The 24,805-nt window shown below is 25.7% G+C and overlaps 13 protein-coding genes across 13 annotated transcripts in view; 10 read left to right on the top strand and 3 right to left on the bottom strand.

The window, feature by feature from the left end:
• Window positions 1–81: 81 nt before the first annotated feature.
• EHI_141440 (uncharacterized protein) lies at window positions 82–443 on the top strand (the record flags this gene model as incomplete). The annotated part of the gene is made up of 2 exons (XM_001913449.1): window positions 82–196; window positions 250–443. 2 exons carry the CDS (start codon window positions 82–84, stop codon window positions 441–443), a joined length of 309 nt encoding a protein of 102 aa, XP_001913484.1.
• Window positions 444–2,274: 1,831 nt separating this feature from the next.
• On the top strand, window positions 2,275–2,868 carry EHI_141430 (Ras family GTPase; the record flags this gene model as incomplete). The annotated part of the gene is made up of 1 exon (XM_001913448.1): window positions 2,275–2,868. The coding sequence occupies one exon, from the start codon at window positions 2,275–2,277 to the stop codon at window positions 2,866–2,868; it is 594 nt and encodes a 197-aa protein (XP_001913483.1).
• A 588-nt stretch (window positions 2,869–3,456) lies between these two features.
• Window positions 3,457–3,893, top strand: EHI_141420 (uncharacterized protein; the record flags this gene model as incomplete). Its single annotated transcript, XM_649531.2, has 3 exons — window positions 3,457–3,629; window positions 3,686–3,841; window positions 3,887–3,893. The coding sequence occupies 3 exons, from the start codon at window positions 3,457–3,459 to the stop codon at window positions 3,891–3,893; spliced, it is 336 nt and encodes a 111-aa protein (XP_654623.2).
• A 315-nt stretch (window positions 3,894–4,208) lies between these two features.
• Window positions 4,209–5,396, bottom strand: EHI_141410 (uncharacterized protein; the record flags this gene model as incomplete). Its single annotated transcript, XM_001913447.1, has 1 exon — window positions 4,209–5,396. One exon carries the CDS (start codon window positions 5,394–5,396, stop codon window positions 4,209–4,211), a length of 1,188 nt encoding a protein of 395 aa, XP_001913482.1.
• Window positions 5,397–5,488: 92 nt separating this feature from the next.
• On the top strand, window positions 5,489–6,497 carry EHI_141400 (peptidase, C54 family; the record flags this gene model as incomplete). Its single annotated transcript, XM_001913446.1, has 1 exon — window positions 5,489–6,497. One exon carries the CDS (start codon window positions 5,489–5,491, stop codon window positions 6,479–6,481), a length of 993 nt encoding a protein of 330 aa, XP_001913481.1. The 3' UTR covers window positions 6,482–6,497.
• A 1,027-nt stretch (window positions 6,498–7,524) lies between these two features.
• EHI_141390 (uncharacterized protein) lies at window positions 7,525–8,937 on the top strand (the record flags this gene model as incomplete). Its single annotated transcript, XM_644298.2, has 1 exon — window positions 7,525–8,937. One exon carries the CDS (start codon window positions 7,525–7,527, stop codon window positions 8,935–8,937), a length of 1,413 nt encoding a protein of 470 aa, XP_649390.2.
• A 151-nt stretch (window positions 8,938–9,088) lies between these two features.
• On the top strand, window positions 9,089–10,597 carry EHI_141380 (uncharacterized protein; the record flags this gene model as incomplete). Its single annotated transcript, XM_644299.2, has 1 exon — window positions 9,089–10,597. The coding sequence occupies one exon, from the start codon at window positions 9,089–9,091 to the stop codon at window positions 10,595–10,597; it is 1,509 nt and encodes a 502-aa protein (XP_649391.2).
• A 106-nt stretch (window positions 10,598–10,703) lies between these two features.
• On the top strand, window positions 10,704–12,039 carry EHI_141370 (nucleolar protein 10, putative; the record flags this gene model as incomplete). Its single annotated transcript, XM_644300.1, has 2 exons — window positions 10,704–11,003; window positions 11,071–12,039. 2 exons carry the CDS (start codon window positions 10,704–10,706, stop codon window positions 12,037–12,039), a joined length of 1,269 nt encoding a protein of 422 aa, XP_649392.1.
• A 443-nt stretch (window positions 12,040–12,482) lies between these two features.
• On the bottom strand, window positions 12,483–12,926 carry EHI_141360 (acetyltransferase, GNAT family; the record flags this gene model as incomplete). The annotated part of the gene is made up of 1 exon (XM_644301.1): window positions 12,483–12,926. One exon carries the CDS (start codon window positions 12,924–12,926, stop codon window positions 12,483–12,485), a length of 444 nt encoding a protein of 147 aa, XP_649393.1.
• A 114-nt stretch (window positions 12,927–13,040) lies between these two features.
• On the bottom strand, window positions 13,041–16,377 carry EHI_141350 (phospholipid-transporting ATPase IA, putative; the record flags this gene model as incomplete). Its single annotated transcript, XM_644302.2, has 1 exon — window positions 13,041–16,377. The coding sequence occupies one exon, from the start codon at window positions 16,375–16,377 to the stop codon at window positions 13,081–13,083; it is 3,297 nt and encodes a 1,098-aa protein (XP_649394.2). The 3' UTR covers window positions 13,041–13,080.
• A 242-nt stretch (window positions 16,378–16,619) lies between these two features.
• On the top strand, window positions 16,620–19,247 carry EHI_141340 (uncharacterized protein; the record flags this gene model as incomplete). The annotated part of the gene is made up of 2 exons (XM_644303.2): window positions 16,620–16,707; window positions 16,755–19,247. 2 exons carry the CDS (start codon window positions 16,620–16,622, stop codon window positions 19,220–19,222), a joined length of 2,556 nt encoding a protein of 851 aa, XP_649395.2. The 3' UTR covers window positions 19,223–19,247.
• A 187-nt stretch (window positions 19,248–19,434) lies between these two features.
• EHI_141330 (uncharacterized protein) lies at window positions 19,435–20,845 on the top strand (the record flags this gene model as incomplete). Its single annotated transcript, XM_644304.2, has 1 exon — window positions 19,435–20,845. One exon carries the CDS (start codon window positions 19,435–19,437, stop codon window positions 20,824–20,826), a length of 1,392 nt encoding a protein of 463 aa, XP_649396.2. The 3' UTR covers window positions 20,827–20,845.
• A 3,459-nt stretch (window positions 20,846–24,304) lies between these two features.
• The window catches only part of EHI_141220 (uncharacterized protein), a gene marked incomplete at both ends in the record, with an annotated part of 606 nt that continues 105 nt past the window's right edge, over window positions 24,305–24,805 (top strand). The window contains one exon of the mRNA XM_001913445.1: window positions 24,305–24,805. This exon is cut by the window's right edge and continues 105 nt beyond it. Within this exon, the coding sequence (XP_001913480.1) occupies window positions 24,305–24,805 (501 nt within the window).

Here is a 24,805-nt window from a genome sequence, read left to right as displayed (position 1 = left end):
AAGTCTATTGATGAAATAAGAAATTATATTTCACCAGAAAGTCAACAGTTAATTGATATATATTTCAATTCAAGTCAACCAATGACAAAGAGATTTAAACAAATAGTAAATGAAATTAATCAATTGAGTATTAACAACTTTAATGAAAAATCAGGAGTATTATATAAAATGTCAGTTATCAAACAACGAATTAAAGGTTTGTTCTTCTTATTTGTTTTAATTGAGTTATTGTCAATATTTAATTATTAGATGTCAATGAAGAGATTCGATATCTCAATGAATGTTTAAATACATTAAATGAAAAAGATCAATTAAAAAATGAGTCAAGTGGAGCTGATGAAGTAATTTCTGGAAATGATGGAAATAATTCAGTGATGAGTAATTTAACAAATGGAATTGAAAGTCAAAGTATTAGTCAATCAGCTTCATTTATTCTCTATTGAAAAGTATGTATTGTCATTTTTGGGTTTAAAATCATTTTTATATTCTCACTACAAAAAAAAGGAATAAGAAGAAGAATAATTAATTAAATATTAATGAGAGGAAATTAAATTTCTTCACCACATAAAAAAGAATGAATAATTGTATTTCTCTTTATTATATCAAACCCTCTTTTTTAATACATTCACCAGAATTCTATTCAATTATGTACACACTTCTGAGACTTTGAAAATGGACTGGACGTTTGTTCTTTCTTAGACTGTGTTAACATAACAATATCATATGGTTGAAGTGACTCAACTGGAAATTCTTCTTTGTTGATAGATTTAGCTTCAGGAGATAAACTATTTCTAATGCTCCATTCAGCTGAATCAAAGTAATGACGTTGTCTATTGAGAGATTTTCTCATCATTCCATATTTTTCAGTGTTAGGAGGTTGTGTGGTTTGCATGATAAGATGAATGAAGTTGGTAAGTATTTTTTTTTTATTAAGAAATAATAAAAAGTTAATGTTAAGTATTGTATTTTTAGGAATTTGCTTTAAGTCTTTCAACCCCCCTTTGTAAATTTCATTTGACGTGTTTTTTCAGGTTATTTCTGTACTTTTCTTTATCTTATTGAAAAAGCACAGAAAATATTGTTGTTGGTGTTGAATCTAATTTTATTTATAACAAACTCTTTTTACCTGAACTTTCCTTTCTTTGTTTAAAATATTGAAATTAGTGTTTTCTCATTGGATTTGGATTATTTTTGAAGAGTTTTAGAAAAGAAGATAATAAATAAGTAGTATAACACACAACGAGATTGAAAACGTTATTGGGTTGTTGTTTATTTTAAGACATTTGAATTGTTGTTTATTCCTTTGAAAACACGTATTGTAGTTATAATTGACTCATAGAAGTTAATAGAATAGAAAATTTGGTTCTTTTTAAATAATAAAAATAACTGATTTATAAATAACACTTTTGTCAAAAATAATGGTTTTATGTTTTAATGTATTGGTTTTATCACATATCTTTATTCTTTCTCAGTCAAATGACGAATTTGAAAAGGTGTAGATTCTTGTCATTTCATTAGATGCAAGTCTATCTTTGAAATAGGAATATTGTTATTTATTCTAGTGATTTAGAAGAAAATATAGTTTGTTGGATATTTAGTATGTTATCAGAATGTGATTTGTTGTAATTAATTCTTCATTGAACATTTAATAACAAATTGAGTATTTTATAGATGACACAAGTCTAAAGAATATCAAGAATATGAGAAATGACGCTGTAAGCAAAGAGGGTGGAAGGCATGGCGTATTAAAATAAAGCTTTTTTAATAATCCAAGTTATGAATATCCCCCAAAAATAGGAATTATAATGAAAAGGAGTAAAAGAAATATAAATTGGCTTATGTTTTTTGAGGAAGTTTTTTAAAATTAAAAAGACTATCACTTCAATAATTACATTGCTTAGTCTTAATAAAACATATAACATCACTGTCTTTTAGTTCCATTGGTTTGTTAGATAGCTATTCCCATCAAACATTACTGTAGTTGATGAGATGGTATTAGAACTAAATCCAATTTTAAAAAATAACACAACAAAAATAAAGTGAAGCAAAAAAACTCAGTGTGTTAATTACAATAAAAAGAATATGAAATTGGAAGTACATTATTAAAAACAATAACTAAAACATTTTTTTTTTGAATAAAAAATAAAATAATCAAACGAATAAAAAGATATGAAGTAATGGTGTTAAATACTTTAAAGAATATTCAAAAATTCAAATTAATTCACATAGTTATAAAAACGATTTATAAAAAACTAATAAAAGAGTTAGTTTCAAATGAGTGTTAGTGATAAGCCATATAAATTGGTTCTATTAGGAAAAATTGATTCTGGTAAAACTTCAGTCTTAATCCGATTCTTCTCTGGATATTTTGTTCAAATGTATGACCCAGGTATTGAAGATGAGTATCGAACGGTAATGAAAGTTGATGATATTTCTATTATAATAGATGTTGCTGATCCGTGTAGTGGAGATGAGTTTTCTATATTGAGAGACTTATACATAAAGCAGAGCGATGGGTTTATATTAATATATTCTATTACATCAAAAGAATCATTTGAAGAAATGAAAGGAATTTATAAAGAAATTTATCGAGTTAAAGACAAAGATGAGAATGAAGTAATTCCAATTATTATAGTTGGAAATAAATGTGACTTAGAAAATGAAAGACAGGTAACGAAAGAAGACGGTATAGAATATGCAGATAGTGTCAAATGTCCATTTCTTGAATGCAGTGCTAAAACAAATGAAAACATTAATCAAATCTTTGATATAATAACAAGAAATGTAGTTGAATATAAATATTCTATAGAAGAAGAAATCTGGACAATAGAAAAACCTAAAAAGGAGAAAGGGTGTTGTTTATTTTGAAGAAATGAAGTTTTTTTAAGTTAGTTGTTTATCTATATACTATTCAATGTAATATTTATTTATTTAATACAAAATATAGCTTTTGTTGAATAATACATGTGAGTAATTATGGCATAAATCATTCATTACAATTGGTTAAAATAAATAATTTATTTAATTATTAAGAGAGTGTAGTTTGACCAAGTTTCAATACTAAATGACCTTCATTTTCACGAAGCACACTATATGTCATTTACAAAAAAAACAAGTTAGTGTTGACATACAAGACACAATACAAACAAGAATTAATACAGTGTATTTCGTTTATTCATATTATTAGAATCAATATAAGACTAAATGAAGACATGAATTGTTAGTACTATCAAATTTTATTTGAACTAGAGAATAGACAGACTTATAAAAACATATCAAAACGATAATTAAAAAAAAAGATTAAACGGAATCTGATAAGAAAGTCATCCAATGAAAGTGATAACATTCATATAATTTAACTCTCTATTGAACGACAATGCAATTAAAAGGTATATGTTGTGTTCTTCAACAAGAATATATCCTTCGGGAAGTCTTTCATTTTCTTCTACAAAAAAGATGGATAAAAAACAATATCACTTATATAAATTAATTGAACTTGGAATTGGATGGACTTGTTATGTAATGATTGATGAAGTTGGACAAGAAACGTATCACACTGATTATTGTTTTGGATTTAATACAATGATTCATATTTATAATTCAAGAAATGAATTGATAGGAATTATTCGGTTTGTTATATTTCGTTAGTATTTAATGTAAAGATTAATGGTAATTGAGTATTTAGAAGAACAGGTCATAGTTACAAAGTGTATTCCAGACAGTTTCATCTTTATACCATCTATGTTCAACATCATACTAATATGGTGGTGAGAACAATTAATACTTCTGGAAGAGAAGGGAAAGATTTATTAATTTCTAAACAACCAGAATTATTCAGTTTGTTTGTTATTATTTTAATTAATTTTTAGGTAATAATTTGTTTTAGTGGATAAAAAGAAGTACCTCCACTTTACAGAACCTTGTTATCCATCTTCAAAGAATCTACAACTCTTTTCTCCACAAAATAGTTTGTAATTTTTTTTTGTTATAAACAGATTGTCTCATTAAAAAAAAAAAAAAAACTTATAAAGACAATAGAGGCAGTTGTGAAATATGAATTATCAAAACAGAAAGACCATTACTTAATAAAGTCAGTTGAAAGTCTTTCATTTTTTGATTCATTTGTTATTGCAATAGTTCGTTGCTTTGAAATAAAAATTAGATGAAAAGTACATTGCTTTACTCATTTCAGTCAATTGAATTTATTTTCAATCAATTTTGATTGGTTTGATTAATTTGTTTTCAAAATCAAATAATATAATAGTCTTTTGCTTTGCAAATGAGGGTACAGTAACAATAGTAATAGTCTTTCCCATGAAATTAAAACTATCACATTGTTCTGGAAATCCTCCAATTACTATTACATCAGGGAATGGTTCTTCAAGTATAAAAGGATCACTAGATGCAGGAAAACATGGGAATGTAGATGGTGCACAAGGACATAAATGTCCACACTGAAACAATTGTAGAATTACCTCATTAACTGTTTTGAATGTAGTCAATTTCATATAATGTTGAATAACATCTCCTGATAATATTAATGTTCTTACACCATTAAATGATATAATTGATGGATTTGTTGTTGAGTGATATGTTGATTTTGAAGATGCATGTGCAAATATTGATGGATGAATTGGTTGGTAAGGATAGACAGCGTTTGTTGGATCATCACGAGAAGGAATAGTAACAATATTGAGATTATTACAAACAGAGCTTAAAAACCAATCATATTGAGGAATGAAAGAAGGGTCTGAGACATGTTTTCCAATTAGAATAGCATGAGCAATTAATGGGAAAGGTAATTCATTTGATAAGATATTATGAAGAATAAGATCTTTTTTTTCACTTGAATATTGGATGTCATTTACAAGAGCAATATAACAACGAGTCTCATCTTCAATTAATTTAGTTGGTTTTGGTTTATCATAAGGATATAAAATTGATTTTATTTCAAAAGATGAATCATTACTTAATTCTCCAATTACAGCCAATGCTGTTCCACTGACTATATGAGCTAATTGATCTTTATCAATAATTAAATTTACATGACTTGTTATATCTTCTAAATAACAAGTATCTGAGTCATCAACATATGAATCTTCATCAAAACTAATTGAATCAACACTTTTAATGCTTTTGTATTGATTTAACAATGTAGGAATCTTTTTTGATTTTTTAAATAACGTACCAATAAGAGCTACTCTTCCTTGTGGAATATGTGATAATTTCTCAACAATACAAATATTACTATCTACTTTTTTTACTGAAATTTCTAATAATGGTCTTAGTCTCTTCAATCGATCAAAGTAGATTGTACCATATTGTTCAGTATATTCCATTTTCTCCATCAAAAACGAGGTTTTCTCAATCACAATATCTACTTCTGGTCTTTTCATTCCTTTTAGAATTTTTTGTTTTAAGATTTTTTTTGAAGATGAAAAAGAAAAATAAGATTAAAAACTTGTATTTTGTGATTTAAACATCTTTCATGGAAGTTGGCTCTTTAAATGTGATTGAAGCTATTGCCTTGGGAGAAAATGAAACTGAAGTACCTAAAAAACGAGAAAATAAAAAAGATATTGATGATTTTGTAAAACATACTATTTGGATTACATACAGAAAAAATATGCCTTTAATTAAAGAAAAAACTACAGACTCAGGATGGGGATGTATGATTAGGTCATTACAAATGGCACTTGCACAAACATTTCTTTCAATTGTTCTTGGAAATAACTGGAAATATGAAGATAATTGTATAAATACAGAAAGGAACATTTTTCATATAAAATCAATTATTAATTTGTTTGGAGATTCAACTGGAAGTTTATTTTCTATTCACAGGTTAGTTGCAAGAGCATCTACAAGAGGAGTTACTGAAGGGCAATGGTGGGGACCATCATTTGCTTCTGATATAGCTGCAGAACATATTAATGAAATGAGAGTCTTTAGAACACGTGGGTATGTTGCTAAATTAGGAAGTATTATTGGATCGAAGATTGAAGAGTTGATTAAAGATGGTGGGGGATTTAATCCATGTATAATCTTTGTTCCATTACGACTTGGTCCAGAATCACCTGAAAACGAATTTAAACCATTATTAAAAACAATTTTTGATATTCCACAATGTATGGGAATGATTGGTGGAAAACCAGGATATGCTCATTACTTCCACACATTTGATGGAACTAATTTATACTTTCTTGATCCTCACACAACACAAAATGCAATTGATATGAAAGGAGATTGGTCATATCAAAGTTACTTTTGTAAAGATAATAAAAGTATGCTTTATTCTAAGATGGATCCATCAATATCATTAGTTTTTTTAGTTAAACATGCTAATGATTATGAACATTTCAAGAAATCATTTGAAAATAAAACATTTTCTAAATTATTCACGTTTAAAGACGAAACGGAGAAAGAATTAAATTCAGATGATTTTATATCATTAGATGATGATGATATTGATTTAATTAAATAAAATATGAATTTTTAATACCAACTAGTTATATTTTTTTATCTTTTTTATTCTACTTTATGTAGCAATTGAAATGTTAAAATCGTCATAATATTTTAATTCATTAATTCAGTGTTGCATTATCAAAAAAACAATGTATTTTGAGTAAAGATAATACCAAGCACTCTAATTTATTATATCCATTACTACAAAGAATAATAATAACCTTTATTTATTATTCCTTTACTTCTATAACACTAACTATTTAGATGATTTTGCTTGAGTCTTTGAAAGTTACAATGTCTAGTTATTAATAATCTTCTTTTATTTATTCAAATATAAGACTAATTTTGCTTATTAACACCAATGTTATTTTCATAAAACAAAAGAATAATTACTCTTTTATTAACGTATTTTTGACATAACTTTGATGATTATGCATTTCTTTTACAAATACTTTATTTCATCTTTATCTAATTATTGTCTCAGAACAATAGTTTTATGCTTAATTATTTTGATATACAAAAAGCTGTCATTTCATCATCTGAAGTATTGATGAATATCATTAGTTGATGTGATATAACACTTATCTTAAATTAACTCTTTATTCTTTTTTCTTCAAAAAAAGTTCATATCAAACTGGATTAAATGTTCACATTAGACTCACATGAAATTCACATGAGAAAGATGGTTAATTTCTACAAAAGAAGACAACACAAAAAAAGTTTGTTTGGTGTCTAGGAGAAGGGTTAAATGGAAAGAAACAGAATATGAACTAACAATACTTCTCTTTTTTGTTGGTAGATTATGATAAAAAAAATAGTAATAGAAGAATGTGCTTTTTTTGTTTGTTTAAGTCAGAAGGAAAGAGAAAATAAGAAGAATAGAATTACATCATATTTCTTCTTCTATTCATTGTGGTATTTAATTTTTAGATCCTCATAAATCTCATTAATTCACTTCTTATGATTAACACACAACATAATATTCATAGTTTATTGGGGAATGTGGAAATACGTTCTATAATCCAATATTTAGGATCAATTAATGATTTAATAACTTTTACAATGATTAATAAGAAATGTCAAAAAGTCATTACAACACTAACAACTAACACCAATATCAATCATTCATTTACTAAAAAAGAAATTATATTATCACCTAATTTAAAGACAATTAAAGGTAAAATTAATGATATTATCAATGCTGTTGGTATTAAATATGCATTAAATAAAAATATTGAAGTGAGTATTGAAGATACAGATGATGCAATTCAATGGGAAGGTATAGCTGCTTTATGTTCTCAATTTACAACAGTAAGATATGTATATCCCCATTTTCTTGGACAAGACATTCTTCGTCTTCAAGGAATATTTGAAAGAGCAAAACAAGTCAAATCAATTAATGTTATTTGTGATGCTCTTGCTAAAGTATTAACTCAAGAAAAAATACATGAAATTGTTTCAACATTTAGTGTAAAGCATTTAATCATCAGTTCATCAGATTTAACAAATAACAAACATAAAGAAGTACTTAATACATTTACTAAATTATTCAATCCTGAAATTGGATTTATAATTATTAGTAAAGCATATTGTTATGAACAAATTATTGAAATAAAACAATTATTACCAACACAATGGAAAATTGTATTAGATGATCCATTACTTGTATCACAAGCAAAAACAAGTGATATTTTATTATCTTCAGGAATATGTTCAAAAGGGTATTGTATTGATGACAATTATTATGAACAAGAAGAATTAAATGAGAATGGTAATGAACAAAGAGAGATAAACAAATTAAATGAAGAACAATTCAAATTTATTCAATTATATTGTCCTACTATTACTTTAAGATATGCTAATCCTTATAGTTTTATTCCAAAAAATACATATAAACTTAGTATCACTGGTCAATTACCTCTTGAAGTAGAAAATCAAGTTGAATTAAGACAATTAGTATTTAAAGAATCTACATTAGAGAAAAGAACACAATACAATTTATGTAATCTAACGAATTTAACTTCTTTAGTTTTTCAATCATATGAACGAAGAAAAAGAATTGTTGGATTTCCTTTGTCTTTAAAAAGATTAGAAGTTACTTATGACCAAGAAGATGATCAAGAAGACTCTGATCTTCCAAATCCAGAATATCATCCATTAGGATTAGCTTCTCTTACACAACTCACTTTTTTAAGAATGTTTCATTATAAAAAATCATGTATTCATCTTCCAGAATCTATTGTTTCTGTAGAATTAAAGTATTGTAAAGTAACATCGTTAAGTCCTTTAAATCAAACAAAACATCTTGAATCTATTTCTCTTTATTCATGTAATATTAAAACATTAGAAATAAGTAAATCTGTTAAAAATGTTAAACTTATTAATTGTACTGAACTAAAACAATTAAAAATTGATGGTGAAAATACTCAATGTCATTTTGATATTAGTGGATGTCCTAATGTTGTGTTAGAATAAATGTAATTGTTATTTCTTTTTTTTTGTGATTAAATTATGTTAATAACTACTTGTTAATCAACATTGATAATGATGTTGTTGGAATTTTTCATTAACTTTGAACTAAAAAAAAAGAAAAACTGAAAATGATACTGACAACTGACAAGACGTTATGAAACAAACACAATTACAAGAGTCTATTCAACAATTTGTTATTAAATATCTTTCACAAACAAATATAGAACAAAAAGAAATTATTGTTTCATCAAATCCAATAACAACAATTTCTGCTCCAATTGTCGAGTTATTTAATGGAATGACAAATGAAGCATATGGAGAATCACAAGAACTTCTAACAAGTACTGTATCTCCATTTCAAACGTTAAATGCACTTCGAATTGTTTGTCCAAAAGAAATATCAAATAAACCCAATATCATTTTACCATTTCAATTTTGCAATTTTGTTCATCTTAAACAACTTATTATAGAAAATCTTCATTGTCAACTCAACTTACAATTCGGAAATTTAAAAGATGAATTGATTAACCTCCAAATTATTGGTTGTGTTATTCCTTCAATACAAATAAGTCTCTTTCTTCAACCTGAATGTCCTTGGAAACAACTAAAAAAACTTGCACTTCGAAATTGTGGTATTACTAAAATCCCTCCAAAAGTCTTTAACCAAACACATTTTCCAAAGTTAGAATGGTTAGATTTGAGTTATAATTCCATTAGTGTATTGGAAAATATTGCAGATAGACCATTAGATACATTGTTAATATCAAATAATAAAATTCAACGTATTAAATCAAGATATGTTGGTTCCATTTCAACGTTGAATCTCGATCACAATTCAATCACGTCTATTACTAATTTATCATCCTATTTCAATCTAGTGAATTTATCAATTCAAAATAACAAGATTTTTGATTATAACCATCTCAAAGAGACTTTCTCAAAAATGTACTCATTAGTTGAAGTATCTCTAAAAGGAAATCCAATTGCTACCCATCCAGAATATCGTCTCAAACTTACTACACTTCTTCCTGCATTCGATTTTGGAATGGACATATTCATTGACAAATTACCTCTCACTAATGATGAAAAAACACATGCCATAGTTGCCTTACAACAACAAAACAATACAATTTATAACACTTACTCTGAAAAGAATGAAGAAGAAGATAATGACCAAGAAAGTGATGATGAATTACTTGGTACATTACAATTACATGAAGAGGATATTAATGAAAAGAAAAAAGAAGAACAAACTAAAGAAATAAAGAAGATAGAAGATGGAAGTGATGAAATAGAAGAAACTGATGTCTTAGAATTCCTAAGAAAAAAGATAATTAATAATGATTATAAATTCTTGGATCTTGTCAAGAAAATGATTAACAAAGAAGAATTTGAGAAAATTGAAGATCAATCTCCAGAAGATATTAAAAAAATGATTGAGTCTGGAAAGAATATTGAGATTGACAAAAGCAAAGTAAAGTCTAAAGGTAAATTACGTGTTATTGTAAGTAATGATAATGTTGATAAAGTCTTACAATGTCTTAATGAACCAGAACTAAAACCAATTAACCCATTCATCATAGATGATAAAGAAGAAGATGAAATTGCAACAAATGACGACTTAACAAACATTTTGAAGAATTATAAATTGGACAATGAATAAGTGAGTGTTTTAGTTGTTGGTTTAAAACATCAAAAAGAAATTGGAAAAAAATTATTGAAAACTATAAAAATAACCCTAAAAAAGGAATTAGGAAAAACAATTGGTAATGAAAACAACGGAGACTGGTGGTGTGAAAGTATATAATTTAACAGCAGGAAAAACACTACCACAATGGTTAAGTCAAAAAAAGAAAAAAGAGTTAAGAAAAGATGAAGATTTCCAAAAAAGAATTGAATTAATTCAAGACACTGAATTTCCAGTAAATTCTCAAAACGTTAAGTTTTCTCCTGATGGACAATTTCTTGGTGCTACTGGAATGTATCCACCAAGGATTAGAATGTTTGAATTAGATCAATTATCACAGAAATTTGAAAGAAATTTAGATGCTGAAATTACCAAATTTGAAGTTTGTTTTAATAGTTATTTAAATAATAATATAATCAAAAAATAAAATTTATAATTAATTGGTGTAGTTTCTTGAGGAAGACTATTCAAAATTAATGTTTTTATTAACTGATAAAACAATTGAATTTCATAATAAAGGAGGAATTCAATGTAAAATTAAAGTTCCAAAAACAGGAAGAGATTTTAAGTATTTACCAAGTAATTGTAATACATATATTGCTACTCCAAATAATTTAGATATTATCAATTTATATGAAGGTAAATTTTATGAATCAATTCCAATGAATTATGTTGTTAATTGTCTTGACATATCAGAAAAATATCAATTATTATTTTGTGGATGTGAAGGTGGAATTGTTAGCGTCATAGATCCAATGACAGAAGAAGAAGTTAGTGTATTAGATGTTAATGCAGGAGTTGTGAATAAATTGGATGTAAATGGTAAAACATTGACATCCATTGATGTAACTTCAATTGCATATGATGGGAATCTTCAAATGACAGTAGGAACATCTAATGGTAATGTTCTTACTTATGACTTACGTTCTTCAAAACCAATTTTATCTAGTTATCATCAAAATAGAATTCCTATTGTTAAAACATTATATCATACAACACAAAATGGTGAATTCTTAGTTACTGCTGATGCAAATATTGTTCGTTTCTCTAATAAATCTAATGGTAAATTAGTTGTTCCACTTGAAGCTAATAGAAGATCTGTTATTACTGATGTTGCTATTGCAAAAGACTCTGGATTATGTGTTCTTGCAGGTGATTTCTCTAAATTACAGATATATTATATTCCTTCATTAGGAATTGCACCTTCATGGTGTAGTTTCTTGGAAAATTTAACAGAAGAATTAGAAGATGAGCCAACTGCAGTTTATGATGATTTTCATTTTGTTACTAAACAAGAATTACATGACCTTGGAATGGATTCATTCATTGGTTCTGAATATTTACGACCTTACATGCATGGTTATTTCATGCACATCAAATTATATCAACGGGCTATGGCTCTTAAACAAAATGATTAATATTAATTAAAACGGAAACTATCATAAATTCAAGGTGAAAGAAAAGATAAGTGATTGATTGATTTATTTCATTTCTTTATAAGTCTTATTTTTAATAATTAAATAACACTAAATTCTTGAAATAAACAAAATCTTTTATCAAGTTAATTTCTCTATTTCTTCTTAAAAGGTTTATTAAACATTTAATTTGGAAGAAGTTTATAGATTTATAATCAACAATTTACTTTGTTATAATTTTTCATTCATTCTTACATCTTTTAAATTTAATTCATTTTTATATTTGAGGGTAATTTACAATATCCAAAATAGACATGATTAAATAAATGATTCAATATTAAAGTTAAAAAAACCTTTAACAATGAACAAACACTAAATTTGTTTATTAAGAATTAGAAAATCTTATTATATAGAATAATGACTTTTTATAAAAGAAAGAAATCAATTTAAAGTTCTCTTTGCATGTCTATTGCAGGAATTCCATTGAAATCACAGAAAGACCCAGTTTTATTAAATCCTATTTTCAAATACATTGTGTGAATATCTTCTAATGCTGAAAGAATCACTTTTTTACCATCAAATAAATTCTTTATTTGATCACAAGTATAATTAATCAGTTTTTGTCCCATTCCTTTTCTTCTGTGGTTTTGATGGACAAGAACACGTGCAATTTTATATATTCCTTGTTCTTCTTGAATAACACGACAATAACAAACAATACCATTTTCATCCCAACCAAATGAATGATAGCAATATTGATCACTTTCGTCCATAGGTGGATGTCCAAGATCTTTTTCTCCACCTTCAGAAAAAACTTCTTTTCTGATTGTATAAACTTGGTCTACTTCTTCTTGTGTGAATTGGTTTAATTGTTTAAAATGCCAAATCATCAATTCGCAACATTATTTTTTTAATTATCATCTCTTTATATATATTTGTCTTTTCATTTTGGGTGTGATAACTCATTATTAAAGATACAATCTTATCATCTCAACCACAGAAATGAAAACAAATAATTCAGTTATTTCTTTTATTAAGAGATGTTCATTGAACAAAATGGGTTGAAGTTGCAATTAAGAAAAGTTCTTTGTCATTTTTTGGTACATCATTAAATCGTTTTTTGGTTTTTCTGAATTTATCATCCGCTTCTTCACTCATTCGTTTCTCATCTTTCTTAACTACAGTCTTCACAAATAATACTACCATTTCTTTTGCACCAAGTAACAAAGGTGGAAGTAAGATAAGAAGATAGAATGAAGGAGTTAATATTAATTGATAAATTAAACCAAACATATCCCATCCAATAGTAAATGGAGGAATCCATGTAATTAAACCATACACAAATCCCCATCCAAAATAAAATATTAAACTACCACCATAAGCTATATATTGGATAAAGTTAAATTCATGTGAAAACAATATTACTTTGAGGGTAACTGTTAACATAACAATTGTATAAACAATATAACCAAATCCATACATACCAAATCCTAATCCATTCATTGTATTATTTTCAGTTATACATACTGAAAAAGGAATAAAAAATACCATTGTAGAAACTATTAATGCTTCTATAACCCATAATAATAATGTTTTGTAACTAAATAATGATTTAATGGATTTATAAAGATGTGGTTTCATGATTAATGTTTCTGGTAATACATCACGATCAAAAATACCAAAGACAATAATAGGCAATAATGTAAATAATACATTATAGATAGAGAGTGTCCAATTTTCAAATAATGAAGTTCCAGAATATCCATTAAAGAATAGAAATGAGAATTGTGTGAGATACATAACAATATTTTTATAAAATGAATATAAAATAACATATGATAATCTTCTGTAATTGTAACGTCCATGTACTAAAAGTAATTTAACAAGAAAACGAAATTGTGATATTGCATAATCAGATGATCGAACAGCATGTAATCCTTCTTCTCCAGATATTCCTATTCCAACATGTGCTGCTCTAATCATTGAACAATCATTTGCACCATCTCCAATACTTAGTGTTGTTCCTCCAAATCTTTTAACTTCTTCTACAATTTTTGCTTTTTGTGATGGAGCACATCTACAACATACAACAGCTTCTGCATTCATTAACATTTCTTTTAATATATTTTTTTCTAATTGTACAATTAATTCAATACATCTTCCATCAATAATATAATTTCGTTCATTTAAACAAATTGATTGCTTAACTTGTTCTTTAACTTCATTTAATGTCATCCCATTAATAGTGAAAACATCTTCTTTAAATAAATTACATGATTTTGCAATATTAAATGCTGTTTCTTTTTTATCTCCTGTTAATACCCATACTTTAATCCCTGCTTCTTTTAATTTTTCAATAGCTTCAGTGACACCAGATTGTAATTTATCTTCAATTCCACTAATTCCAACAATTTCTATTTCTTGTTCAATACTTTGAGAAGCTTTTATAATAAGTTCTTCTCGTTCTTTAACATTATTAATAGCATCTTCCCACATTATTTTCCATTTTTCATAGATATTAGTAATGTTTCTCACTCCAGCAACAAGAACTCTATACCCTTCAAGTGCAAATGAGTCTATTTGATTTTGAATTTGTTCCATTTCTTGTTGATTTGTTTTAGTTAGAGGTAATACTGTAGTGTCTGCTCCTTTGATATAAAGCATAATACAGCCATTTCTTTCTACAATTACACTCATTCTTTTTCTATCTGAATCAAATGGAATGATATGAAGTAATTTATATTCTTCTTTTTCATTTGTTATTTGGTTGTTAATTACCATTTTGTCATTAGTTCTTTCACATAATTCAAATCCACAACAAGATGCAGCATGAACTAATGCAGCTTCATCATTACTTGATGCCTGATAAGTTATATGAATAGTATGAGTATTGATTGTGACTGTATTACAAAGTGCAAGAGTTCTTAAAAAGTCATTGACATGTTTAGTATATTTTGCATCATTTTTTATTTGAGTTGGATTGAAATTAACATATTTCCGATCATCAAATTCTTGTATTTCATAACTAGAATTATCAATATGTGATTCATCACCCAAACTTAAAGATGATGTGTTTTTGATTAATGGAGGTTCATTATTTTTTGAGCCATAAACAACTCCATCAACAAAACAAGTTTTAAATTCCATTAAATTTTGTGTTAATGTTCCAGTTTTATCAGCAAAAATATAATCAACTAATCCTAATTGTTCATTTAGATTTGATGTACGTACTTCAGCAAATTTACCTTTATGAACCATATCAAAGTCATGATTAATAAAATAAGCTTGTCCTATTCTTACAATTTCTAATGAAATATATAATGAAATTGGAACAAGATTATTATATAAAATAACAAATGTAATAAATGTAGTAATATAATTAGGAATTACTTTATCTTGAGTTTCTAAATACCAATAATATTTATTATTTACTCTCCAAATAGTTCCCATTATCGTTGAAATTAATGCAAAAGTTAATTCTAAAATAAACATCCCAATAACAAAAACATTACTTGTTCTTTCAATTGAACTTCGTTTAATCTTAATTCCTTTTGCGTTTTGTAATTGTTTAGTTTCATTCCCAATATATACAGTTACACCAATTATCCATTCTGTGTCTTCAATAATACTTCCTCGTAATACTAATTGATCTATTCCAATAGCTTCTTGTTTCTTTCCAATTATTTTTCCTTTAAAAGAAAATAAATCAGGATTAGGTTCATCAACTTCAATTTCATGTTTTTCATTATGATTCATTCCAATTTGATATACTCGTGTACTTGTTAAACTCTCTTTTATCTTTAATGTTGTTTCTCCATCTAATTGACTTGTTTCAACATAACAACTTCCATTTGGTTCTGAAGAAGAAAGAAGAAGAATGTCTGCAGGAATTGCCTCTTTTCTTTTAACAAGAAGAATATCTCCTACTTTAATATCTTTCCATTGAATTTGTTTCCATTCTTCATTCTTCCAACATTGAACTTTTTTTGTATTAATTGTCTTATCATCTTTATGACGTTTAATATCCTCATAAAATTCTTTAATCATAGAAACAATAATAACAATACATAAAGGAAGCAATGTAGTAAATCTTCCAGTAGGAGACAATCCTGGAATAACTTGAAAGATTGAAATTATAAGAAAATAAATGTTAGCTAATTTTCTAAATTGTTCTAATAAAACTAATGGAAGAAATGTGAAAAGATTATATTTTGATGTTTTTACTTTATTAGATACTAAATTATGATAATTCTCATGATAACAATTTCCAGCACTAATAACAATCTTTCTTAGTTTATTATGGATTGGTTTTGATATTAGTGGTGTCTTTTCTTCATTCATATTTATTTTGTTTTCTTGCTATCTTCTTTTTTTTTTAGTGAATTTTCATTTTTTCAAGTTTCTTCCTTATTTAATCATCTGAAGGATTTAATTTTTTTTTTTATCTAAAAGTATTTTGTGTTTTTGGCTTTTGATTTTTGATTTTCATTATTAATCTCAACTTTTAGAAAAGAAAGAATATAAAGATGGAAAATATTTAAAGGAAAGAACTAATAAAAGAATTTCATTGTGGTTAATACGTTATGGAGATTGATCCACATATTTTTGAAACCGAATTGTTATTAAAAAGTGACAATGTCCCATCACAATACCGAAAGGACAAATTGATACGTTTGAGAAGAATATTTTGTGAAAAATAAAACATAAATAATGGATAGAAACTATTAAATACACAAATTCACAATATTTTAAGGAAGAAGGAAGATTTATAATTGCAACAATTAGAAAAGAAAGAATTAATAATAATAAAATACAATATAAATTATATATGTATCTTTATGAACAATATTCACCATCATATAAAGTACAAGAAGTAATAATAGATAATCAAATCAATAATTATAAAAGAGTTTTTATTCAATTTACAGAACATGGAGAGGAAGTTGTAATATTGAGTGAAGATTATTATTATTTCTTTGTTCCAATTGAATGGTGTTGTAAAACAAAATTATATGAGAAAAAATCAGCTAAACATTTCTTAGAAAAAACTAGTCAACAAAAATCCCGAATTGGGTTATCAAAATCAAAAAGTGAATTAATTCTGAATGTTTTACCTTCAATTAATAAACCAATTAAAGTTGGTAGTTCAATTACATTTAAACATCAAACATTACCAAAAACAATTGCATCATTTCTTATTTGGACAACAAGAAATGCAGGAGTAGGGATTATTGTATCAACAGAAGGAATTATTATTTTCTTTGATTTAATAACATCATCAATATTAAAAATTTTAAATTTTAATGGAACAATAGCAATAAAAGAAGCATTACTTTGTACTGAAGATTCAAATGTAAATAAAATAGCAACATTTCTTGTATTAGTATTTGAAATGGATAAAGAAATGACTTCAGTTTGTTGTCAACAATTAGAAATAAAATCATTACGTTCATCAGAGTGTATTAATATTTTTACAAAAGATATTGATCCTTCTTTATTGTCTTTATTTATTATAAAAGATAAAGGAACAGTTCAATTACATTATTTCAATAATAAAACTTGTTTAGGATTCTTTCATAAAATGTCACTTAGTTTATATTCTTTTTATAATCAACGTTTATTCTTTTTCGATGTATGTCAAAGTTTTCCAAGAAGTTCTATTTGCTTTCTTAATAATAAATATCTATTTCAATTTAGTAGATTAACTGATGAGGTTCATTGTTGTGGAGTAGTTCCATTAATGAATCTTTATGATAAAACACCACCAACACAATTAATCAATTTTGGAGTTGATTCAAATTATTTTAACATTCAAGGAGTCTTTCCTTTCTTTACTAATTTTAGAGTAAAAGATAGTGTTGGTATTAATAAGTCTACAGAATACAACTACGATGGTTGTGTTCTTTGGAATAAATACTGTGTTGCTATCATTCATCAAATTCATCCTAAAGAAGCAATTTTTTGTCATAAATTTCTTAATGCTCAAACTGTTGAACAAGAAACATCAGTAATTCAATTATTTACAATCACTCAGTCTGTAGATACATTAATTCAAAATGTTAGTAAATATTATATAGAAAAAGGAATGATTCATAAAGCACAACAATTATGTAAATTAAACCATGCAATATCTCTTCCATTAGTTAAATTAAATTTATCAAATTTAGACTTTAAATTAAATGAATTTGATGAATTGATTAATGATTGTCATCGTTTTATTAAAAATAAAAATACAGCAATAGACAATGTAAAATATACTCATGTTTTATTATTGATTGAATTAGCTAAAGTTATTAAATTTTATATTGCTGATGACCAACACTTTTTATCTACTCTTTCTACTTGTAGTTCTAATGAAGCTAGTTTCATTTTAATGTGTCTTGTTAAAACTCAATCCTCCCAATTTCAAAATTATATTTTAACTATATTAATTAAATATCCTCAATTCATTCATCTATATATTGATTGGGTAATTAAAACTGGATTTAATTTTATTTCCTTTGAAACACTTTTTGTTTCATGTCCTATTGAACATATTAGTTGTGCATTATCTTCTAGAATTGTATTAAATGAATTACCTATAGAACTTATTCTGAAAGTATTCTTTTATTGTTTTAGTCATCATCCTTCTATTTATGCACTACAGGTTATTAATGAAAAGCTTTTTAAATTTACTACTTCAGAATTAGACCAACTCATAGAATTTCTTGCTGACAAAAATCCTTTATTTCATTCTTCATTCCCTATTTTTTATGACCTTGCATTCTGTAAATTAAGAAGAACACTTTATGCAAAAGCATTAATGATTAGATATTCAAATTACCTAAAAACAGAAAATAAACTAGATAGTATTGATGAATGTTCGAGTTTTATTCAACAAGTTCAACATTGGGATGAAGTTTATTTTGATGAACTAATTGAACTAAGCAAAAGAATGAAACTTTACACTACAACATCATTTCTTTTTGCATACAGTGGTAAATTTGAACAGAGTATTGAATGTATTATTATTGTTCTTCAAGAATCTTTAAATCAATCAATTGTTGGTAAAAGTCTTTTATTGATGTTAAAAGATGCTATCTCAAACTTTAATTTAGAGATACAACCTATTATACAATCTCTTGAATCAAAATTTAATCAATCTAATATCAATACTGATATTATTCAATGTCTCTTCGATGATTAACAATCTGATAATCATGTTCTTTTCATTTTTATGTTCTTATTTTGTGATATATATAACATAAAAATATTTTTATCATTATATTTTTGTTTTTCTGTTCTAAAAATAGAATCAAGAAAAATTATCCCGAAAAGAAACAGAGAATTTGTGTAATTAAAAAGTGATTTAATAAAAAACAAAAAAATGATGAACTTAAAAAAAAAAAGAAAAATCAAATGATACTATTGTTTGTGTTATACATCACTTTATGTAAATCAATCACACTCGAAACTGTAGACTGGAAAAAAGACCCACAGTCAGAGGTTGTTTATTCAATGACTCATGATGAAGAGTCAGAATATAAATATACATATGTTCTTCATTATACAGCAAGTAGCTCAAGTGGAAATGCACTAAAAATTGATTGTCTTCATCCATCAATTTCAACAACTTCTATTAGTGTGTCATCATCAGCAGTTTCACGACCAACTATTGCCGCATCATCAAAGAAATTATTTTTCTTAAATAATAAAAATTTAGAGATATTTGATATTACTAAAGCCACACCAGTATTAGACAATACTGTTTCTGTTAGTGGTATTGATGAATATTCACCATTAGCTGTTATTGATAGAGAATTTATTGCAGGTAAAAGAGAAGTTTATGCAGTTGTATGTAAAAATGGACATTTAACTGTTTATAATGAAACATTACAATTAGTTAAAGAATATGATAAAGCATGTGGTAAATATGTAAGTGTTGGTTATGATTATCTTGCAGTTAAAAACACATCAATGGTAGAACTTTACTCTATTTCTACTGGTGGAGTATTAACATATTATAAATGGTTTAGTATTGGAGATAACAAAACACAACTTTATGACTATGACCCAATGGTTATGTCACAACATGATGTTGTTTATAACGTATTATCTGATGTTGGAAGAATTCAAGTTAATTCTCCAAGTAGTTCATTTAGTTCACCTGATTATATTGAAAATGTTAAAGTCAATGGTAATTCATCATCAATAACTCCAATTAATACTTTATACGCTCCAATGATTTCTACATATGGTTCATTTGTTGCAATTGGACTTTTTGGTTATTCTGAAGGATCAAAAGAACGTGTTGGAGGTGTAAAAATTTTCTTTGATAAATACTTAACTTCTACAGGCTCAGGAAGATTTGCATTAGTTTATAATTCTACTGGAAGCACTACATATGGATATGCTGGATATTCAATCCAAATGAATAACAAAGTTCTTTATCTTGGAGGAAAATCAGAATTGCAAACAAATGGTGCATTAAAAGGTGTTTCTATTGATATTAGCAATTACACTTCCAAATATTGTATTGGTGTAAATTGTGAATGTGATGTTGGATATTTCTATTCAACATATATGAGACAATGTTATCCTCAAGTTGGACAAAGCACAGCAATTATAGTTACTGTTTGCTGTTTCTTGTTGTTCTTCATTATCATTGCAATTATTGGAGTTTTATTGGCTTATTACATGAAATCTAAAGAACAAAAGAAAGACTCTGATGATGAGAATTATCAACATGACGAAGAAGTTGAACCAATTGTCGAAGATGATGAACCACATTTAGATGGTTTTAATGCATAATTCAAATTTCGTTTTGTTCATTGACATTTGTTTTTTCTTTGTAATTGATTTTCATTGAGTTAGAATGAGCTTTTCTAATGCAAAACATAACAAATGCTGTTGCCATGAATAGTGAGTATTATCATTGTTTGCATAAAGAAATAAAGAATTATTTATTCTTGAACAAACAAGAAATGCTGTGTCAATTTGACTAAAAATTAAAATATGTTGTATAAATAAAATACTTTGAAAATGTGAATAAAAGTGAAATAAGATATGAAATTGAATGTAAAAACAGAATAAATAGAATGTGTTTGATAAGATAATGTAAATATGAAATATAGAGGATTAAAGAATGAAAATAAAATGAAAATAAGACAATATGAAGAAAATTGAAAAAGAATGATATAATGAAATAGAAATATGGAAAGAAAAGAAAAAAAGATAATATAGAATAAGAAGTATATTCAATTATAATAAAAGAAATAGAGTAAGTTAAAGAAATTGGTAATAAAAAGAAAAGAAAGAAATAAAGATTATGTTCAAAAGAAATAAATGAATAAAGGATATAAAATTTTATAATAAATATGAAAAACAAAGAGCATAAAATAAATAATGAATAAATAATTTAATACTTTTTATTTGTTTGTTATTTTATTACTCTGTTTCATTTACTGTTTAATTATAATTAGATTGTATTATTAACAATAATACATTATGTTGTAAGATATTTTGAGTTCATGTTTATTTTTGTATCTGTTATTAAAGTAAATAACAATATAAAGAAATAACAAGAAATTTATTGAGAAACACTATTAGTCTAATGTTATAATTTCAATTTTAAGTGTTGAAATTGATGTTTGTTTGTTAATGAAGCTTTTATTTTATATTATCTATTTTTAAATATTTAGAATTTATTTTATTCTTATTCATTTTGTTTTTATGACAACACACTTTATAAATCTAATCAATAAATATTTCAAATAATCTTTTTTTACGAATCAAAAAATAAACTCATGAGTTCTACCAATCTAATAATTTAATCTAGAATTTGAAATAATTACATACGAAGTATCAAATAACAATGTAATAAAATTTCATTAAAAATAGAATGTATCAATTTCTAAAAATAAAAATGACGTGGTAAAAATTGACCAATCAAATCAATATTAAGAATTTTAAAATTTAAAGATGATATTCTAACATCAATTAAAATAAAAGAAGAATGGATAGAAATCAAATAAACAGTAAGTCATGAATCACATTATATATTGGTGTTAATGTAATTTGATGATATTAATAATTATATTAATGTAGAAATAGACATTAAAACATTTTAATGAAATATGAATATTTTCATTGAATTATTATCTAAGAAGATTATTTGCTGATATTGAATAATTTCATATTTATAATGAAGATGATGAAATGTTTAAATACAGAAGAATATTTAAATATGTAATATAATATGAAGTGAGTTATTGAACATATTTAGAAGAGAAAGAAGAATTAAATGAATATAAAAATAATTGATACACAGCATAAGAAATACATATTCAACACAATACTAATAAAAGTTTAATCCAATAAAAATGAATATTTGTTGTTGTTTTTATAAAGAATTAACAACAATACATATATCATCAAAATTAATAAAATATGAAATGATTTTTTGTACATGTACATCATTAACTTCAATTAATATTTCCTGTTTCGTTAGTAAAATGTGAAATTATTGCTCTGAGTTTTGTTCATCAATAATTAATTGATATTAACATACAACCAACCACTTCGGAGTTAAGTAAAAAATGTTTTGAGAGATATTGTTCATTCACCTCAGCTCCTATTCCAACACCCATTAGTAAATCGGTACTTTATTCTTTATGACCTATTAATATCACTTATTCTATAAACAAATACATCATTCTGAGAACATTACTTCTTCAGATGTGATAATAAGTCTAAAGAAATTAACAAATATCAAGAATATGGTTTGAATAAAGGGAAAGAAGTTGAGAAGAAAAAATGATAAAAATCAGTTAATGAAATAATTGATTATCTGAACAAAAGAAGTGTTTGAAACATGCCAATTAAACAAATATCAAATAAAAAACAAATGGGTTATCAGTATTTATATTTTCATTATGTCAAGAGTTATGTAAACTATTTCGTTCAACACATTTTATTTCATTTGACATACCTTATTTAAAGTGAATATGGTTTAAATCGTCTTTCTTGATGTGATGACTTAGTTTTTAAAAAAATAATAACTCTATAATGTATAAATAATGATATACAAATGAAAAGAGTATATCCATAGCATTTGAATATAACTCTTCATCTCAATTGAAAAGAATGTTGGTAGTTATTTTATTAATAGTATTATTCACTTCTTTGTGTAACAATTTCAGAGATTATCAATTAATAATACAACTACTGAAAAACACTACAACACTCTTAAAGAATACTAACTTATAGGATTGTGTATGACACTATCCATTTTTAATCTTATTAAAATTATATATTTCTTGAACATTTACCACTTTGTTTCATTTTAATGTTTTGATATTATTTCTGACAACTTCCTTTCCAATCTTACAAACAAATCACTCAACCACATGCTAACAACAATATGTCTCATATATTCATTTATTTAAAAAACCTCTTTGTGGTTATTTGTTTGAGTTATAAAACGTAGTATGATATTGCTTAATTTGTTTATTCACAGAATGTGATTATGTTATTAATAAAAGTATTCAAAGTAGTTGTGAACAATCAGTTGTTTGTATGCATGAATAAAGTAATAATGAAGTAGTAAAGTGTTTAATCATAATATTAAAATCTATAAATTGTGATGAAACTAATAATTATTTAGTATAGAATAAACTGAAGTAAGATGAATTTCTATTTTATTCTCACGTTTAACAATACTATCCTATTCACTAATTTTTAATCATTGATTTTCTTTTTCTTCGTTCTTTTTTATCATAACAATCAATTTTATTGTTATCTACTTCATCAACAACCATCTCTTCATAAATTATTAGTCAAAAATACTTTTATTATTCTTTACATATTTATATTCTTATTAGATTGAGTTTATCTGCACAACCATCTGCCTAAACAAGCTTGACTACTATAAGAGTCTGTTATTACCAAACACACAACACTTAGTCATTGTGTTGTTAAAAGACTCATTGAATAGGCATAATGCAACACATGCTAATTTGGAATAAGACTTTTAAATGATGAGATAGTATATACATGGAAGGAGTTATAACCAATAAGAAAAGAATTAGAGAATAAGAAGAAACAAAAAGAATGAAGAAAATGACTAATGGGTAATATAAACATGATAGATAATGAAAAGAAGATTGGATAAATAAGATATAAAAGAGAAGTTAATAATTAAAGAAAATAAGATAAAGAAAAATATTTCTAAAGATTATAAAAATAAAAAGGGTTTTAAGAGAAAGAAAGAGAGAAAGAGAAAAATCAAATGACAGAGCCACAAGGTTTTGATCCCACAAAGTTTAAATTAATTACACGAAATGTTCTTACAGAATACAAAGAATTACCAAATGATTTAGCACGTGTTCAACGATCAATGAAAGAAGAAGATCATCCATTTGCACAAGCAAGAGAATATAAACGAGCACTAAATGCAACAAAATTAGATAAAATATTTGCTAAACCATTTATAGGGAATTTAGCAGGACATCCAGATGGAGTAACATGTATAACTCGAACAGGAAATGAAATATCATATATGGCAAGTGGAGGATATGATGGAGAAGTAAGAGTATGGAATGTTGGAACAAAACAATGTTTGTATACTATTCAAGCACATGACACAGTTTGTAAAGGAATTAGTGTTTCTACAACAAAAATACCATATATTGTTACATGTTCAACTGATCATACATGTAAATTATGGCCATTATCAATTTCTACAGAAGAAGATAGTAAACCAGCAAAAGTAAATGCACCATTAATGACA

This window comes from Entamoeba histolytica, genomic scaffold (assembly GCF_000208925.1).
Source record: "Entamoeba histolytica HM-1:IMSS scf_1104750518443 genomic scaffold, whole genome shotgun sequence".
NCBI lineage: Eukaryota > Evosea > Mastigamoebida > Endamoebidae > Entamoeba > Entamoeba histolytica.
This window is presented reverse-complemented; position numbering and strand designations above follow the sequence as displayed.